At 45.9% G+C, this 19,101-nt stretch overlaps 1 protein-coding gene and 2 non-coding genes across 3 annotated transcripts; 1 reads left to right on the top strand and 2 right to left on the bottom strand.

Moving 5' to 3' along the window:
* Positions 1 to 1,721: 1,721 nt before the first annotated feature.
* LOC140207603 (uncharacterized) lies at positions 1,722 to 10,435 on the bottom strand. Its single transcript, XM_072276150.1, has 2 exons — positions 10,408 to 10,435; positions 1,722 to 4,029 (listed from the first exon to the last, which is right to left on the bottom strand). The coding sequence occupies exon 2, from the start codon at positions 3,622 to 3,624 to the stop codon at positions 2,401 to 2,403; it is 1,224 nt and encodes a 407-aa protein (XP_072132251.1). The 5' UTR covers positions 3,625 to 4,029; positions 10,408 to 10,435; the 3' UTR covers positions 1,722 to 2,400.
* Positions 10,436 to 14,494: 4,059 nt separating this feature from the next.
* Positions 14,495 to 14,576, top strand: trnas-gcu (transfer RNA serine (anticodon GCU)). Its single transcript has one exon. It is a non-coding gene; the product is annotated as a tRNA-Ser (tRNA).
* A 3,295-nt stretch (positions 14,577 to 17,871) lies between these two features.
* On the bottom strand, positions 17,872 to 17,944 carry trnav-uac (transfer RNA valine (anticodon UAC)). Its single transcript has one exon. It is a non-coding gene; the product is annotated as a tRNA-Val (tRNA).
* Positions 17,945 to 19,101: the final 1,157 nt, after the last annotated feature.

Here is a 19,101-nt window from a genome sequence, read left to right on the forward strand (position 1 = left end):
TAACTGTAACAAACCATTATGGCTGCAGAGAAAGTGCAGTGCAGAAAGACATATGGTGCAGGGTCATCTCGAATTACATTGTGAGATCAAGTCCATTTTATCGGACTGGAGACCATTCATTTGGCTTATAGCCGCAGACAGGAAGCCGTCCTTGAGCCTGGTTGTATGCGCTTTAAGGCTTTTGTATCTCTTCCCCGATGGGGGAGCAGGTTTGCAAGAATGTCCGGGTTGTGAGGATCTTTGAGTATATGACTGGCTTTTCCAAGGCAGGGGAAGTGTAGGAAGAGTCCATGGAGGGGAGGTTTGCTTCTCTGATGTTCTCTGCTCTCCAAAGTTCTCTGCAGTTCCTTGCAGTCATGGGCAGAGCAGTAGCCATACGAAGGCGTGAGGTATCAACAAGGAGCTCAGAGACCTCGGCCTTCACCCTGCCTTGTGTAGCTGGATCCTGGACTTCCTGTCAGATCGCCGGCAGGTGGAAAGAGTGGGCTCCCTCACCTCTGTCTCTCTGACCCTCAGCACTCATACGCACAGGGTTGTCTCCTTGGCCCCCTCCTTTACTCTCTGTATTCCCATGACTTGTGTCGCCACCCACAGCTCCAATCTGCTAATTAAATTTGCTTACGACACTACATTGATTGGCCTAATCGCAAATAATAACGAGGCAGCCTACAGAGAAGAAGTCATCACCCCGACACAGTGGTGTCCAGAAAACAACCTCTCCCTCATTGTCACAAAACCAAAGGAGCTGGTTGTGGATTACAGGAGGAATGGAGACAGGGACCAAAATTCAACATTTCCAAGTCTGTTATTGACACAAAATGCACATTTTAATATTGATCACAACACAATGTATTTTATATACTTTTAATGACATAAAACGTATTTATAGATTGTGACTGACAGAGAATCGTATAATTTGTGTTCCGTGTGTTATCTGAATGTACTTGCCTGTGATGCTGCCACAAGTCAGTGTTTCTCTGTACCTGTACCTTCCCGTACTTGTGCACTTGGCAATAAATTCAAGAGGACCTGAGAAATCTCAGTGAGTTTTGATTAGTGATGATCACCTTGGCAGCTTGGTAGGTCGAATGTGTGAGACAGTACACTGTTAAATGCAAAACCCTGAACAGTGTTGATGATCAGAGGGATCTTAGACTCCAAGTTCAATGCTCCCTGAAAGAGACTGCAGAGATTGATCGGGTGGTTAAGAAGGCAAATGGTGTGGTTGTCTTTATTAGTTGAAGCACTGAGCTGAAAAGTCGGGGGGGGGGGGGGAGAGAGAGAGAGAGAGAGAGAGAGAGAAGAAAGAGAAAATGAACCCAGACGGAATATAAGGTGCTGATCCTGGACCCTGAGGGTGGCCACATCTTGGCACAAGAGGAGACGATGGGTTGACACGTCGGATTGGGAATGGGAATGAAAATATTTGGACACGGGAAGTCCCGCTCGGGACGGATAGTTCAAAGGTTAATTCATTATCAAAGCAGGTATCCATAAACAACTCTGAGTTTTTTTTCTCCTCCAGAGAGTCACGAAACAAAGAAAGAAAAAGGCTTTCAGAGCGAAAAAAATCGGACTCCCACCCCACCCCCGTATAAAAAAGAACGGCATCCCGATCATCAACCCCCCAAAACCCACCCCTCCCACAAACGGGAACAATAACATCGAATCTGGGTGAACTTTAATGACCAATAAATATAATTCCTCTCTTTGATCAGCTGTCTGAATGATCCCCTGACTCTGAGAGGAAGGGGTGTCTATGATCCACATTGTCAGGGTGTTGAGTTTACCAGGAGACAAAGACTGCAGGGACGAGAGGTTTTCTGGTCACTAATACACTGTGTGTGGACCCCGCTGGCAATTCTGGTGTTGTGACCCGAATCGAGACAAACACCACGCTGCCCACTCCACCAACAACACGGCACAGCCGGACACATAACAGGGGACTTTACATCTCACAACACTGGATTCAGTGATGAAACCCGTGATTAATGTTGTTGTCCCACTGAAATCATAAGAAATGTCCATTGTGGTGCTTTTAAATACGAGTGCTCCCCCACAGGTGACGTCACACCCCCCCCCCCAAGTTCAGCACCGACAGTCACTCTCAAAATTGCATTGAGAAACAATGATGGACAAATATCCAGCATGAAGCTTATTGAAACTTTCTCCCCAGTGTGAACCCGGTAGCGTGTTACAAGGTTAGATTACTGAGTGAATCCCTTCTCACATTCACAGCAGGTGAACGGCCTCTCCCCAGTGTGAACTCAATGATGCACATTTGATGGAGATGGCTGAGAGAATCTCTTCCCAATCTCTGAGCAGGTGTATGGCCTCTACCCAGTGTGAACTCGCTGGTGTCTCTGTAGGCAGGATGATTGCAGAAATGCTTTCCCACATTCATAGCAGGGGAACAGCCTCTCCCGTATGAACTGACTGGTGTGCCAGTAGTTGGGGTGACCAAGTGAATCTCTTCCCACAGTCTGAGCAGGTGAACGGCTTCTCTCCAGTGTGAACTCGCTGATGACTCTGTAGATTGGATGACCGAGTGAAGCCCTTCCCACATTCTGAGCAGGTGAACAGCTTCTCCCCAGTGTGAACTCGCTGATGTCTGTGTAGGGTGAATGAATGAGTGAATCCCTTCCCACATTCTGAGCAGGTGAACGGCTTCTCCCCAGTGTGAACTCGCTGATGACTCTCTAGGTTGGATGACCGAGCGAATCTCTTCCCACAGACTGAGCAGCTGAACGGCCTCTCCCCTGTGTGAACAGACTGGTGTCTCTGTAAAGTGGAGGACTGAGTGAACCCCCTCCCACAGTCTGAGCAGGTGAACGGCCTCTCCCCAGTGTGAACTCGCTGGTGTACCAGTAGGTCGGGTGACCGACTGAACCCTTTCCCACAGTCTGAGCAGCTGAACGGCCTCTCTCCAGTGTGAACTCTCTGGTGTGCCAGTAGGTCGGGTGACCGAGTGAATCCCTTCCCACAGTCTGAGCAGGTGAATGGCCTCTCTGCAGTGTGAACTCGCTGGTGTACCAGTAGGTCGGGTGACCGAGTAAAGCCCTTTCCACAGTCTGAGCAGGTGAACAGCCTCTCTCCAGTGTGAACTCGCTGATGTGCCTTCAGATTAGATGAGCAAATGAATCCCTTCCCACAGTCTGAGCAGGTGAATGGTCTCTCTCCAGTGTGAACTGACTGGTGTGCCAGTAGCTTGGATGACCGAGAGAATCCTTTCCCACAGTCTGAGCAGGTGAATGGCCATTCCCCGGTGTGAACTCTTTGATGTTCCTTCAGTTTAGGTGACCGAGTGAATCCCATCCCACAATCTGAGCAGGTGAATGGCCTCTCCCCAGTGTGAACTCGTTGGTGCACCAGTAGGTCAGATGACCTAGTGAATCCCTTCCTGCAGTCTGAGCAGGTGAATGGCTTCTCCCTGATGGGAACTCGCTGGTGCACTATTAGGTTGGACGATTGAGTGAATCCCTTCCCACAGTCTGAGCAGGTGAACGGCCTCTCCCCAGTGTGAACTGACTTGTGTACCAGTAGGGTGGTTGACTGATGGAATCCCTTCCCACAGTCTGAGCAGGTGAATGGCCGCTCCCTGGTGTGAACTCGCTGGTCAGCCATTAGGTCAGCTGACCGAGTGAATCCTTCCCCACAAATTCAGCAGATGATCAGCCTCTGCCCAATGTGAACTGACTGGTGTGCTTACAGGTGGGAAGACCAACTGAATCCCTTCTCACCCACAGAACAGGTGAATGGTCTTGCCCAGTGTAAACTTGCTGATGTACCTTCAGTTGAGGTGACCCAGTGAATCCATTCCCACAGTCTGAGCAGGTGAACAGCCTCTCCCCAGTGTAAAATGACGGCCATGCCAGTCGGTCAGATGATTGACTGAATCCCTGCCCAGTCTGAGCAGGAAGGAAGATCGAGTGAATCCCTTGCTCCAATTCTTAAATATCTGGACAGAGTCAGAAAAACTGGCGTGTTGTGTTCGAGATTCCTGTAGATAAATTCCTTGTCGTTTTTAACCTGTGAAAACATTTACAAAATCCATCAATGGCTGAAGGACAACATTTCAGATGAGATCACTTTAGTCAGCAAGCTGTGATCTGACATCACACTGTTACAGTGAGCTTCAACCCAAGTTGGAGAGAGAACTCATCTTCGAACTGGCACAGTGCTGGTATCTGGGATTAAATGTTAACTGGAATCAATCTCTCTGATGCTTTTCCTGTCTCTATAAGAATGGGGCATTTCTGCCATCTCCAATCTGTGCTTTGCCTCAGTTTGAGTCTCTCCATTGGTATTATTCCCTCTTCCCACTGAGCTACATGGGTGTCTCGTTCCACAGTGACTGAAGCACTCTCACACAAATAGCCTTTGTTGACCTGCAGCTGGGACTTTCTTTTATGCACTGTTAGATTAAAGTGCCACAGTTTTAACGCCATATAAAAATTTGCTGCTGAGATGAACGGTCGGTCTGTTAAAAGGAATTAGAGTGAATATTAATATTATTTATGGTTCTTGTTACAGTCATAGAAAAGTACAACACAGAACAAGACCCTTCGGCCCATCTAGTTTGTGCTGAACTATTTAAGCTTTCTACTCCCATATCCCTACCATCCAGGTACCTACACAAACCTCTTAAATGTTGAAATTGAGGTCACGTTCACCACTTGTGCTGTCTGCTCATTCCACACCCGGATGACCTTCTGTGTGAAGAAGTTTCCAGTCATGTTCCCCTCAATATTTCACCTTTCACCCTTAACCCATGGCCTCTTGTTGTTGTCCCACCCCATCTCAGTGGAGAAGGCCAGCTTGCATTTACCCTATCTTTACCCCTCATAATTGTGGTACACCTCCATCAAGTCTCTCCTCAATCTTTTACATTCCAAGGAATAAACACCTAACCTGTTCAATCTTTCCTTATAACCAAGTCCTCCAGACCTGGCAACATCCTTATGAATTTTCTCTGGACTCTTTCAACCTCTTTTATATCTTTCCTGTAGGTCGGTGACCAAAACTGTACACAATACTCCAGATTAGGCCTCACCAATGTCTTGTACAATGTCAACATAACATCCATCTCCTGTACTCAGTACTTTGGCTTACGAAGGCCAATGTGCCAAAATCTTTCTCTCCATCTCTATCTAAATGGGGCATCACTTTCAGTGAATTATGGACCTGTATTCCCAGATCCCTTCCTTCTGCAGCATTCCTCAGTGCCCTACCAGTCACTGTGTAAGACCTTGGTGCTACCAACATGCAACGGTTCACACTAGTCTGCATTAAATTCCTTTTTCCGTTTCTCAAACTATTTCCCAGCTGGTCCAAATCACACTGCAAGCCATGATAGTCTTCCTCACTGCCCACTACACCCCAATCTTGGTGTCATCCACAAATTTGCTGATCCAGTTAACCACACTATCATCCAGATTACTGATATAGATGACAAACGACAACAGATCCAGCACCGATCCCTGTGGCACACCACTAGTCACAGGCCTCCAGTCAGAGAGGCAATCACCTGCTACCACAACTTTGGCTTCTCCCAAAGCCAATGTCTCATCCAATTTACCATCTCATCTTGAATGCTGAGTGACTGAACCTTCTTGACCAACCTCCCATATGTGACTTTGTCAAGTGCCTTGCTAAAATCCATGTAGACAACATCCACTGCATTGCCTTCATCCACTTTCCCGATAACTTCCTCGAGAGACTCTATAAGATTGGTTAGACATGACCTACCATGCACAAAGCCATGCTGCCTATCCTTAATCAGTCCACATGTATCCAAATATATATTGATTTCCTGCACATACTTTCTAATAACTTCCTCACAACTGATGTCAAGCTCACCAATGTAGAATTTCCTATTTATTTTTAGAGCCTTTCTTGAATAGCAGAACAACATTGGCTGTCCTCCAATCCCCCAGTGTCTCACCTGTCACTAAGGACGATTTAAGTATCTCTGCTTGGGCCCCAACAATTTCTGCACTTGTCTTCCGCAGGGTCCCAGGGAACAACTTGTCAGGCCCTGGTGATTTATCCACGCTTATTGGCCTTAAGACAGCAAACACCTCCACCTCTGTAATCTGTACAGGGTCCACGAAGTTGATGCCACTTTGCCTCACTTCTATAGACTCTGTGTCCATCCCCTGAGCAAATACAGATGCAAAAATACTATGTAAAATCTCCCCCATCTATTTTGTCTCCTCATATAAATTACCATTCGGATCTTCCAGAGTGGGCATGTTTCTGCACTGACTTTCTCCATGTTTCTGTGACACGGAAGCTGGCCAAACTTGTTTGGAAGGGAAACTGGTAGGAATGACAACAGAGCAGCAATGGCTGGAGTTTCTGCGAGCAATTCGGGAGCTGAGTGATAGACACATCCCAAAAAAGTGGAAGCATTAGAAAGGCAGGAGGACACAACCATGGCTGAAGTGAGAAGCCAAAGTCAACATAAAAAACAAAGAGAGTGCAGATAATGAGCAAAACAGATTGAGAAGCTTTTAGAAACCAACAGAAGACAACTAAAGAAAGATGAGCTCAGGGTGTGGAAGTATGATATTGTAGTCATTAATGTGTTTTGGTAGCACCCAACAGCCTGAGGCATTTACAGGAACAAAATATCTGGGGCTTCAATATCTCTTGAAAACCAAGGTTCCCTGCACTAGTTACAATTCAACTTTTATTTTGACAGGCACATACAAACTCTACACCCTCAAAATTTCACTTCTGAAGAACTCCCACTTTCCACGTACTCCTTTGCCAGAAAACAGCCTGTCCCTATCCACACTTGTCAAATCCTTGCAAATACCATAAAAATTGACTTTCTCCAATTTAGAATCTCAACCCCTGGTCCATACCTCTGTTTTTTCCGTATTTACTTGGAATCTCATGGCATTATGATCACTAGACATAACGTGTTCCCGTACACTAATTTCAGTCACCAGCCCTGGACCATTTTCTAATAGCTTACTGCACACTTCAACATCGGAAATTTTCCATACTAATTAAGGCACATTTGACAACTAGTCCTTTTACAGTATGGGAGTCCCAGTCAATATATGTGTAAGGGGTTTCTTCTTTTATGTTACTGTGTACGGTAACCAAAATGGCTTCTTTGTTATGTTAACTGCTGAGAAAGTTTTCTCTCTAGCTGCTTGTTTGGGTTACAAAGAGAGTAGTATTCAGTTGCTAACCAATTGGGATAGACGTTATTTTTTCTTGTGTGTCTGTAAGCTAGTGTGATGCGCGGGCTTTGGCGCAGAAGGCACGATGGGGACAGAGACAGTGGACACGATGCTGTGGGCTGGCCGATAGGATGGACCACGAGCCAGAGTCCAAGGCCCAGGGTCTTCAGCGAGGAGAGGAGACGAAGACATACTCGTGTGGAGCGTCTGGTCGACCACTGTGGTTGGTCCCAGGCGGCGGGTCGAGGTGGTTGGAGGGGATTGAATGGTGGAAAGAAGACCCCGTTACTTGAGATCCAACTGTTGTGCACAAAGTGAACTTTGATAAGTTTGGCGCCTTTTATTTCCTTTTATATTTTATCTCTATTAATTACATAGTTCCAGTAATATCTATAAATTGTAATCATTTAATGGCATATGCTGTATTGTCTGTTATTTTGTGGGAATGTCACTGATCCTTGAATGTGGAGGCGGAGATGCTGGAGAAGACAGCGCACCATACGCTACAAGAAGAGCCCGGTCACGTGCCCATGTCCGTGATTAATTTGAAGGTACAAAACCTAATCTTCTAACTGGCCACAGCATCCATACAAACTTGATTACCCAGTTTGGCGGGGCCGAAGGCTGCTTCCCCTAGATGAAAGCGAGTTGAGCGAGCTGAGGTTTACCAGGAGGCTACATATGGGAAGTTATAATCACTTACAATATCAACTTTTGTTTCTTGGTATAGTCTGTGAACTCTCTACAAATTTGTTCCTCTGAATCCCTCAGACTGTTGGGTGCAACCAGCTCCCAGTGATGCCTACAATATCATAATTCCATGCCCTGGGCTCATCTGGCTTTCCTACAATGCTTCTTGCATTGTGATATACACAGCTCAGCACATTCATCGCACCATGCTCAACCTTCTGATTGCTGACTTCGTCTTAGGTCTGAACAAATCTGTCTGGTGTCCAGGAAACAACCTCTCCCTCAATGTCAGAAAAACAAAGGAGCTGATTGTGGACAACAGGAGGAATGGAGACAGGTTAACCCCCGTTGACACCAATGGATCTGGGGTTGAGAGGGTGAACAGCTTTGAGTTCCTCGGCATAAACATCAACGAGGATTTAATGTGGTCTGTACATACCGGCTGTGTGGTGGAAAAGGCACAACAGCGCCTCTTTCACCTCAGACAGTTGAAGAAGTTTGTTATGGGCCACCAAATCCTAAGAACACTCTATAGGGGCAATATTGAGAGCAATCTAATTGGCTGCATCACTGCCTGGTTTGGAACTGTACTTCCCTTAATGGCAGGACTCTGCAGAGAGTGGTGCGGACAGCACAGCGAATCTGCAGATGTGAACTTTCCACTATCAGGACATTTACAGAAACAGCCACCAACTGTTCTAGCTGCTACCATCTGGGAAACGGTACCACAGCGTAAATGCCAGGATCAACAGGCTCCGGGACAGCTTCTTCCAGCAGGCCATCAGACTGATTAATTCATGCTGATAGAACTGTATTTCTATGTTATATAGACTGTCCTATGTACAAACTATTTGTTATAAATTACTATAAATTACACATTGCACATTTAAACGGAGATGTAACGTAAAGATTTCTACTCCTCATGTATATGAAGGATGTATGTAATAAAGTCAATTCAATTCAATTCACCCTCTCCACTATCTGTTCTGTCATTCTGGCTCCCGCCCCCCACCCCCCTGCAACTTTACTTTAACCAACACTCCCACCCCCACACTAGCAATTGCAAGCCTTACCACTAGGATATTAGACCTCTGCTAGTTTTATTTCCCAAACTAACTAATCCCCTATCACCACTTTGACTTTCCTCTGCAAGGTAATTCCCCCCCCCCCCCCCACCGCCCAACAAGTTTCTAAAGTGGTCCATCTGCTGTTGTGAGGGATGGCAACAAGAGCACTCTGCGATGGCTATTTAACCTCATTCCCCTTCCTGACTCTCACCCAGTTTCCTCTGTCCTGTACCTTGGGTGTAACTCACCTCTCTTCATGTTATATCTATCATCCCTTCTGACTCCCAGATGATCTGGAATTCATCCATTTTGAGTTCCAACTCCTTAAAGTGTAGCTGGATACACATCTTGTAGGTGATGGTGTCAGGGACACTGGAGGTCTCCCCACCTTTCCACCAATGCCCCCTCAAATTTGTAATGACAAGTGTGTGCAAATATCTTGCGCTGTGCAATTTTTAACAGTAACAAAAATGTGCACACTGAATTTTATATAGAGAGGTATTGATTTTAACAGTTAGCAAATCACAATCAATAAGAACTTTGATCTCCCCTAGGTTTGATCATGTTCATCTGCACTCTCACACAACCTATGTAGCAGGCCTGCAGCGGGTAATGAAGGATCTTCTCAACAGAAATTTTGCACACTGTCCATATCTGATTTGCTCGTAAAATGATACTTTAAAAAGTCAGATTTCCCAATATCACTCACTTCTTCCCACTTGCAAATTCTCCAGCAACTTTTGCATTGCCACAATACACACAGGTAATACCATTTTCTGTATTGTACATAAATATCTCTCCTGAACCCTCCCCCAGGTGACTGACGGTGGTGAACTCATTGATGGCAATGGCAATGAATATGAAGGGAAGGGCAGCAGTCTGTCTCATTGGAGTCTGGCACGTTTGTTATGTGAAAGCTACATGTTGCCCAGGACAAAGGTGTTTGATATCATTATGTAACCGGACAGAATGGGTCAAAATATGTTCCCACGGGTAGAAACGTCCAGAACAAGAGGAGGTAGAACAAGCAACACACACAAAATGCTGGAGGAACTCAGCAGGCCAGGCAGCATCTATGGAAAATAATTCTAATTTACCTATTTTATGTGTGTTGCTTGGATTTCCAGCATCTGCAGAGTTTCTTTTGTTTGTGGTTGAAGGTAGAACAAAGGAGATTTTCTCAGCTACTGATCTGAAAGATTTTGTTCCCTTTCCCCGAGTTCCTAATCCTTGTATTTAGACAGCTGGAGCTCAGCTCTGTCTGAAAGATGCATCGGTTCCCACTCCCTCATCAGCCGGAAGCTCCCCGGGGCCCGTGTACGGATGGTGGGGCTGAGAGAGAGAGAGAGAGAGGGAAGAGAACAGGACTGCCCCGGGATTGCGGGCCACGATGGCAGGAGCAATTGCCCCTCAGTCAGAGTCGAAACCCCCCGCCCGGAATATGCTCTTACCTGCAGCTGATCGTTCCGCGGCCTTTTGTGTACTGCGCGCATGCGTGATATTCGGGAACGTCAACAACCCTGACGCCTGCGCATTTAATCGGTGCTGCAGCGCGGGCGTTATTTTTAAGGCACCGCTTTCTGGATGATCACGGTGACTTTAGGTTTCTGCAGGCACCGGTTCCATGTCCATGCCTCACTGTGTTTTGTGTGTAGAAAACTCAGCAGCTGTTTTCACGCAGAAAGCAGCTTTTATAAATAATATACTCAATATCAACAGGCATTTCGCGTGTCAGGAGCCAAGGTACAATCCTCTTACAAAATGCAGATATAAAACACAAGAGATTCTGCTGTTGCTGGAAATGTAGACACACACACACACACACACACACACACACTATTCTGGATGAACTCTGCAGTTCGGGCAGCAACTAAGCAGAGGAGTAGACAGTCTAGCCATGCCGAAGGGGCTCGGCCTAATCGTTATCTATTTATTCCTCTCCACATTTGCGGCCTCATCTGTTGATTTTCTCCAGTATTTTGCAGACATTAACCACCTTTTTAAAAATCAATCAGCTTCCAAATGTTTCTGTAGCCACATCCTGCTGGTCTGATTCCTCTTCTTCCTCCTCCTCCTCATAAACTCTAGACCCCATCTCTTTCTGGAGCCCCAAAGCCCTGACTCAGGCTGGCAACTCTTTGGTTTCTGCCTCTGCTCCATCGAAGATTCACTCGCTAGTCTGCTGTCAGACTTTAGAGGTGCATTGCAACAACCCAGCTGTCTATGGCACAGTCCTTTGAAATGAGTGAAAATGATAGAAAACGTTGAAAAGAGCGGGGAAGGAAGAGTTTAACCACCTTAGTTCAGAGCTCTAAAGAACATCAAAACCACAGTGAGTTCATCGTCTTATTCAGCCTGGAGACAATCATGCAGGAAATTCATGCAGGTGTATAGGATGATGAGAGGCATTGGTCGTGTGGATACCCAGAGGCTTTTCCCAGGGCTGAAATGGCTAACACGAGGGGGCATAGGTTTAAGCTGCTTGGAAGTAGGTACAGAGGAGATGTCAGAGCTAAGTTTTTACACAAAGAGTGGTGTGTGTGTGGAAAGCACAGCCAGCGATGGTGGTAGAGGTGGATACAATAGGGTCTTTTAAGAGATTCTTAAATAGATACATGGAGGTTAGGAAAATAGAGGGTTATGCAGTAGGGTAATTCTAGACAGTTTCTAGAGTAAGTTACATGGTCGACAAAACATTGTGGGCCAACGGGTCTGTAATGTGCTGTAGATTTCTATGATTCCATGAAATTCAAAGAAAATCTCCTATCCCACGGAGTGGTAACTAGTTGCAACCTGTCATCACAGGGAGAGTGAGAGGGGAACGGCAGGGATAGATTTTCATATACTGATATGGAAACGAAACCTGGGCAGGGACCAGATGGGCCGAGTGACCTCTCTAGTGTACATTGTGAGTGTGGTAGATACAGTAAGTACCTGAGACACGGGATTTGATACAGAACTGATTTATCTTTCACAGATCCACAATATTAAACATCAGTCTAGTTTAAGGCTAACATCAGCAGAACAGACTCCTCCAATACTCAGTGACCAGGGTTCAGTCCTGGGTGCGATGAGCAGCCGCAAGAACTGCAGAATCTGACAGTAACAGTTCCTCATGAACCTGCAGCTGCCTTCAGTCACCGTGATAGTTAAACATTTAACACAGGGCTGATTTGAATTAAAAAATACCATGAGAGGTCATCTATTACATCCAGTGCTTCCGGTGCGGCCTCCTCTACATCGGTGAAACCCGAGGCAGATTGGGGGACTGCTTCGTCGAGCACAATAGACAGGATCCCCTGGTTGCCACCCACTTCAACTCTGCTTCACATTCCCATTCAGATATGTCCATACATGGCCTCCTCTACTGCCATGATGAGGTTAAACTCAGGTTGGAGGAGCAACACCTCATATACCGTCTGGGTGGTCTCCAGCCCCTTGGTATGAATATTGAATTCCCCATCTTCCGGAAATTCCCGCCCCCGCCTTTCCCCTATCCCAGTTTTACTCTACCCCCTCCCCCTGCTGCCTACCACCTCCCTCATGGTCCCACCTCCTTCTATAACCATTTAACCATATAACAATTACAGCACGGAACCAGTCCATCTCGACCATTCTAGTCCGTGTCGAACGCTTACTCTCACCTAGTATGTACCACACAACCAGCACACCATCCTTCGAATCCATATTCCTCCCCATTTCCTCGATTGGTAAATGCTGTTTGATGCTCTCCAAACGGAAGCACTTAGCCTGGGCTGCCACTGCGGCCTCTTCAACCTCCGGCAATTGAGATGTCCTCTGACTCTTTGACTCCTCGACCTCCACCCGCAGTCGCAGCAGTTCTGACCCACGCTCCGTGTCCATCTCTATCTGGGACGCAATTACACCACCAGCTTCTTCCAATCTGTGCTGGGTCGATTTCTTGAGCTTCTGCTGATCCTTTCGAAGGTTGGTCATTGCAGCGTCTCTTTGGATTAATTCATCAGTAATGACCGCAGTTTCGGCTCGGAATACCGTTTCCCCGTCTCCACTTTGATGAGCATGGACTCCAATCCTTCAATGGTTGTCCCAAAATTGCAGCACTCAGTCTCCATCCTGCATTTCTGAGCGTTCAGTTCAGCGGTACAAATCTCCTCTCTCAGCCAAACACTCAGGATCTGCGTCCTTCTCCAGAGCTGGCATTCGTCCAAAGAAAGTTTTATTTAGTTTATCCCTAGTCTCCCGGGATCCCTCACTCGCCTCAATTCATAGCTTTCCATGGTGAATCCCAATGCTCGGAGATCATCCAAATACACCAAAACTCCAAACAAGTCCACATCCCCCGTCCCCTGCGGGAAGGTTGCAAGGGCTCCGGATATGCCCTGTGGCATCTTTTCGGACTGGAAGAATCCTAGTGGACCTATAACTGCCGTCTTCTCCTCATTGGCCTCACTCATCGGGATCTGGCAACATCCACTCCTCAGATCCAGCACATTAAACCACATCGCACCATTCAGACAGACCATCGCGTCTTCGGCCGTCAGACCCGTATTCAGGTCAATGACAGTGCGCCTTGTCAGAGTCCTATAATCCACACACACGTCCTTCACGGCTGCAGGGGCCAGTCGCCGCGACCTCTCTCTCACCGAGGTGTCTTCAGCGGTCAACTCCCCTCCTTCGTGGTAGTTTGGAGCTTCCACTAAGAGGGTCTCACCCTCAGATACTTCCCCCAGGCCGTACCACCATCGGCTCTCGTTTAAATTCGGTACCGGCCCAATGCTGCTACACACGTCCAGATGAAAGTTCGGCCAATGTTGTTAATATCACTACATTTTGCGACTTTCATTTACAAGGATTTAATATTCTGTATCTCTGTTTCTCTTACATAAAAAGCCATCCTTAAAGGCACGCGCCTCTGACTTTTGAGGCGGCCCTAAATTCTGGGAGTGGAATCAGCAAAATGGTACAGTTCATTCAAAACATCATCGGGCGTGATTTATTTTTATATATCATATGCATATACCAGAACCGAGCAGCCATGCATTGTGTCGGTTAAGGTTGGGATATTCAGATCTGCTGCCGCAGACAGAGCTAAGTGCTCTTCAGCGTTTCTGTAATTTAATAGCTATCGGGTTCTCATAATTGCCAATACACGAAACGCCGTTGTTTTGGAGCCAGATGATAATTTACGATAATATGTGTTTCTTGAAATCAAACAATTTGATAAACAAGTTACTAGACGTTTACTAAATTCGATATAATTTTATCTCACTGCACTACCCAAAACACACTATTTCTTAGAGCTACAGCGCACGGAATCGATCAATTTGGCATAGCACGGCGGTGGCGTCTGAAATGCCAATAATAGCTAGTTCTGTTTTTCCCTATGGTTAGCACCTATCCCATTAAGTCTTTCTTCCCAATATCCAGAAATTCTGGTAAGCATCACAGGCAAAGTAAATATAAATGGTATCTGAAAACAAATATTTCTAACATAAGAGGAGTTTCTAAGTGCTGTGAAGAAATTCAGAATTTTGTAACACAAGAGACAGAAGAACAGACGAGGTGGCCGAGAGGTTAAGGCGATGGACTGCTAATCCATTGTGCTCAGCACGCGTGGGTTCGAATCCCATCCTCGTCGTGACCTCTTTATGTGAGGAGCCATCTGTTGAACTATTACTGTACTTTAAAGCTTCCAAGTCTCCAATATTTGCCAGATAGTTTGCTTTGTGAGTCATGAAAAATAATGTTCACAATTGGAATTTGTCTCCAAATTTGGTCATTTGGAGAGGAATTAGGCCATTCCGCCCATCGGGTCTGCTCTGCCGTTCCAGCATGGCTGATATACTATCCCTTTCAACCCTATTCTCCTGCCTTCTCCTCGTCACATGTGACCCCCTTACTGATCATGAAACTGTTAATATATCGAATGACGTGGCCTCCACAGCTATCTGTAGCAATAAATCCCACAAATTCACAACCATCAGGCTACAGAAATCTCTCCTTACCCCAGTTCGAAAATGACTTCCTTATATTCTGGGTTAGTTCCCTCTATTCTTAGACTTCTCCACGACAAGAAGCATCCTCTCCATGTCCACTATCTCCAGGCCTTTCATTATTCGATAAGTTTCAATGGGATACCCGCGTCATTCTCCGAAACTACAGCAAGTATAGTCCCAAAGTCATTAAACGCTGTGCATATTTCGCCTTGTAATTCCCAGGATCATTCTGGCGAATGTCTCCTGGGCCCTTTCCAATGCCAGCACACCCGCTTTTGGTTAAGGAACACACGCTGCTCAATAGATTCCAACTGCGGTCTGACCAATGCCTTACAAAGACTCAGCATTACATCCTTGTTTTCCTTTTCCAGTTCTCTCGAAATGTAAGCTGTCACTGCATTTCCCTTCGTTAATACTGAGTCAACCTGCAAGTTGATCTTTCGGGAATCCTGTACCAGGTCTCCCGCTTCCTTCTACACATCTGTTTCCTGAACATGCTCGCCGTTTAGAAAATAGACCACGCCTTTATAGCTTCTGCCTAAGTGAACGACCATACACATCCCAATATAATTTTACATCTCTCTCCTAATCAGTTCAGTTCCTTCTGCCAAGTTCCTGCTGATCAACACTCACACAACATAACCATCAACCTATATTTATACGGTTTGCAAACTGGCCAGAAAACTATTAATCCCCTTATTCAGATTATTGACATATAACGTGAAAATAAGTGGTCCAAACAACTACTGGTCACCGGCAGCCGACAAGAAAAACGCTCCACTTAATTCCACTCGCTGCCTCCGGCCATTCAGCCAATCTTCGATCCATGCTAGTATAACTCCCGTAAGACCATCGGCTCTCCTCTTGTTAAGAAACCTCAAGAGTTGCACCCTGTGACATTCCTTCTGATTTTCTAGGCCAGCAACATCCACTGACCCTTCTCCATTTATCCTGTCTGTTATTTCCTCGAGGAATTCCAACAGATTTGTCAGGCTAAATTTCCCCTGAGGAACACCATGCTGACTTTGCCCTATTTTAATATGTGCCTCGAAGTGCCCCGAAACTTCATCCTTAATAATGGACAACATCGTCCTAAACACGGAAGAAGACTAACGAGCCTAACATTTCCTGTAACACAGACAAAAGTTGCTGGTGAACGCAGCAGGCCAGGCAGCATCTCTAGGAAGAGGTGCAGTCGACGTTTCAGGCCGAGACCCTTCGTCAGGACTAACTGAAGGAAGAGCTAGTAAGAGATTTGAAAGTGGGAGGGGGAGAGGGAGATCCAAAATCATAGGAGAATACAGGAGGTGGAGGGATGGAGCCAAGAGCTGGACAGATGATTGGCAAAAGAGATATGAGAGGATAATGGGACAGGAGGCCTAGGCAGAAAGAAAATGGGGATGGGGGAAACAGAGGATGGGCAAGGAGTACAGTGAGGGGGACAGAGGGAGAAAAAGGAGAGTGAGAGAAAGAATGTGTGTATAAAAATAAATAACGGATGGGGTTAGAGGGGCAGATGGGGTATTAGCGGAAGTTAGAGAAGTCAATGTTCAGGCGATTAGGTTGGAGGCTTCCCGGACAGAATATAAGGTGTTGTTCCTCCAACCTGAGTGTGGCTTCATTTTGACAGTAGAGGAGGGCGTCGACAGACATATCAGAATGGGAATGGGAAGTGGAATTAAAATGTGTTCAGAATGGGAATGGGAATGGGAATAAAATTTCTTGTCTTTTGTTTCTCTCCCTTTAAAGAGTGGAGAGACATTTCTAATTTTCCAGTTCTCCTGAACTGTTCCAAAGTCTGCTGTTCCTTGAACGATCAGTACAAATGCGCCTACAGGGGAAAATGTGTGAGTGTCACTATAAGTTGCGATGTTTATCAGTTTCCCCATTCAGCCTACGTCTCTTCGCAACGATGAAGGGCGGATGGAGGTGCATGCGGAAATTCTGAACTGGGAGTTGAGCGCACAGATCCCGAAGCAGGTGATTTTCAAACCTTCCTGCAGAACACGCGTCAGAAACGATTAAACACAGCGCGGTGTCGATTAATACTCGAGTGTACCGAACTGATATCAAAGACAGATCGAGCGGAGTATGTTCTCGTCATCCGATTCCGGAGACAGCAGAAGAGCGGCACAACGTCCGGACCGAGTAAGTGAAATGCATCAACCGCGGCCACGCAGGCGAGGAATCTACAAGTAAAACACAAACTGAAGGAATTTCCATACAGCGCATGAATACTGTGGGCGGCACCGATTAAACCGCGATTTCCCCACCCATCTGTCTCTTTACTTCCGATGTACAGTTTTATGTTTTCTCCCTTCCATTCTGCTGATACCTCCGGATACATTTTGACTGACATTTCTGCAACTTCAGTGATACATATTTTATATCGACTGTGGGCAGATTGGAACATCAGTGGTAAGTTCGCCATCAAGACATTGAAGAATATACGTAACAGTGGCCGGTTTGATGAAGATAACTGACCCTTATGTTTTAATAATGTAATAGAGGTAACAGGGTGCCGAGGGAACATCGGGAGCTATGTGTTGAGTCACAGGGCAAAGTGTATACCGAAATATAAACTTATTCGTGACGTTAACGACGAAGAAAAGAAAAACATCACTGGTTAATTACTCATCTGCATGCACGCGTGGGATATTCCGTAAGTAGTTACATGTTGCATCAATACTCAGCAAGACCGACATATTAAAATATAGTGACTATAACTCTATACCGATATATGATCTCGCATCATCATCTTGTCTCGAAACAAAACGGTTCCCAATTCCCTTGCTCTGTAGATTATGCACGAGGTTTTTGACCATTCCTTTTCAATTTCCCGCAGGGGTATACCCATGATAATAAATGTAAATACGAACGTAAAAGTTCGCGGGATCTTTGAGATCACGTGCCTCCTAAATCCTGGAGCCTAAAGAGTGTTTCTGTCCAGGATTGAACTGGAGACCTTTCGCGTGTAAAGCGAACGTGATAACCACTACACCACAGAAACGCTGCCAGGAGCTCAATGTTCTACGCTTTTGAGCATTGACCAGACACCCTGCACCTCCGACTGTCTATTTATTCATCCTGTTCTTAAGGACAATTTTTTTCTGCCCGCAAGCAATAGAAAACTAAATTTTGCCCACTCTTCGTTCCCACTTCAGGAACAAGGGCCAACTTTATAGTGCATATTTATTAATTTCACAACGAATTTGCTGTGATGTTTTGGTCAGGGCGCAACATCCAACAACATCCGACTGGTTCTCTTCCTAGAGATGCTGCCTGGCCTGCTGCGTTCACCAGCAACTTTGATGTGTGTTGCAACAAAAAACGTATCGGTCGCTGCAATGTCCTTCAGTCACCACATGGTGGCTCCCCGCCTCTCAAGAATAATTCAGCTGTAATTTTGACATTTCTCGCTGTAGATTAGTTCTTCGCCAGTCTTCGCCAATCTTCCGTTCTCGTCACTCTCGCCAGAACGTTAATTGAAGGAAATAATTCATAGACAACGGAAATAGTGAAAACAAGAGGAAATAGCATCTGTAGAGTCAGAAACCAATGTCTTTAGCCCCGCCTAGTGCACAAGCGAGCTATTATTAAACACACAATCACACTAATGTTTCATTAATTCCATCTTAATCTTCATTTTCCAATCTGTTCCGTCGTATCTGAACCAGACCCACTCATCTGCGGATAATCAAACAACCTCTTTTGGATGGAAAATTATATTAATCACAATAACCATCAGGAAGCGAGCCCCGTGTGACAGGAGAGCGGGAATGTGAGCATTTTACAGCAGCGCTGAGTCGGTCACATCAGAGGTCGCAGGTCACAGAGAGCCTGAAGGATCTGATAATCGGCATGTCAGTAGATTTGGTGGAGGGCTCCATTCTTTAACAGCAGCTTGGTAAAGCAAGTCAGAAATCGGATTACACTGGACATGGAAGAACTGATTTATAATTCTGTTCCAGAATGGAATCGTCTCAACTGCAGGTTTCAATAGTTTAGTGTGAAAAGTAACCAAGGAATTGCCCATTTCCGGACCTTTTAGTTTTCATTCCGTGCGCTCACCTTGTATTGTAACAACAGCCGCAATGACATGGATAATTCCTCCAGTTTAACCCCATGTCAGGGTGCTGGAAGGTGGAGTTTGATACTGTCCTCCAA

The sequence above is a fragment of the Mobula birostris genome, chromosome 13 (genome assembly GCF_030028105.1).
Source record: "Mobula birostris isolate sMobBir1 chromosome 13, sMobBir1.hap1, whole genome shotgun sequence".
Taxonomy (NCBI): Eukaryota; Metazoa; Chordata; class Chondrichthyes; order Myliobatiformes; family Myliobatidae; genus Mobula; species Mobula birostris.

What these genes read in the sequence shown, in the direction of transcription:
- LOC140207603 (XM_072276150.1), bottom strand. Translation starts at nt 3,624, where the DNA reads ATGGCTGACCAGCGAGTTCACACCAGGGAGCGGCCATTCACCTGCTCA.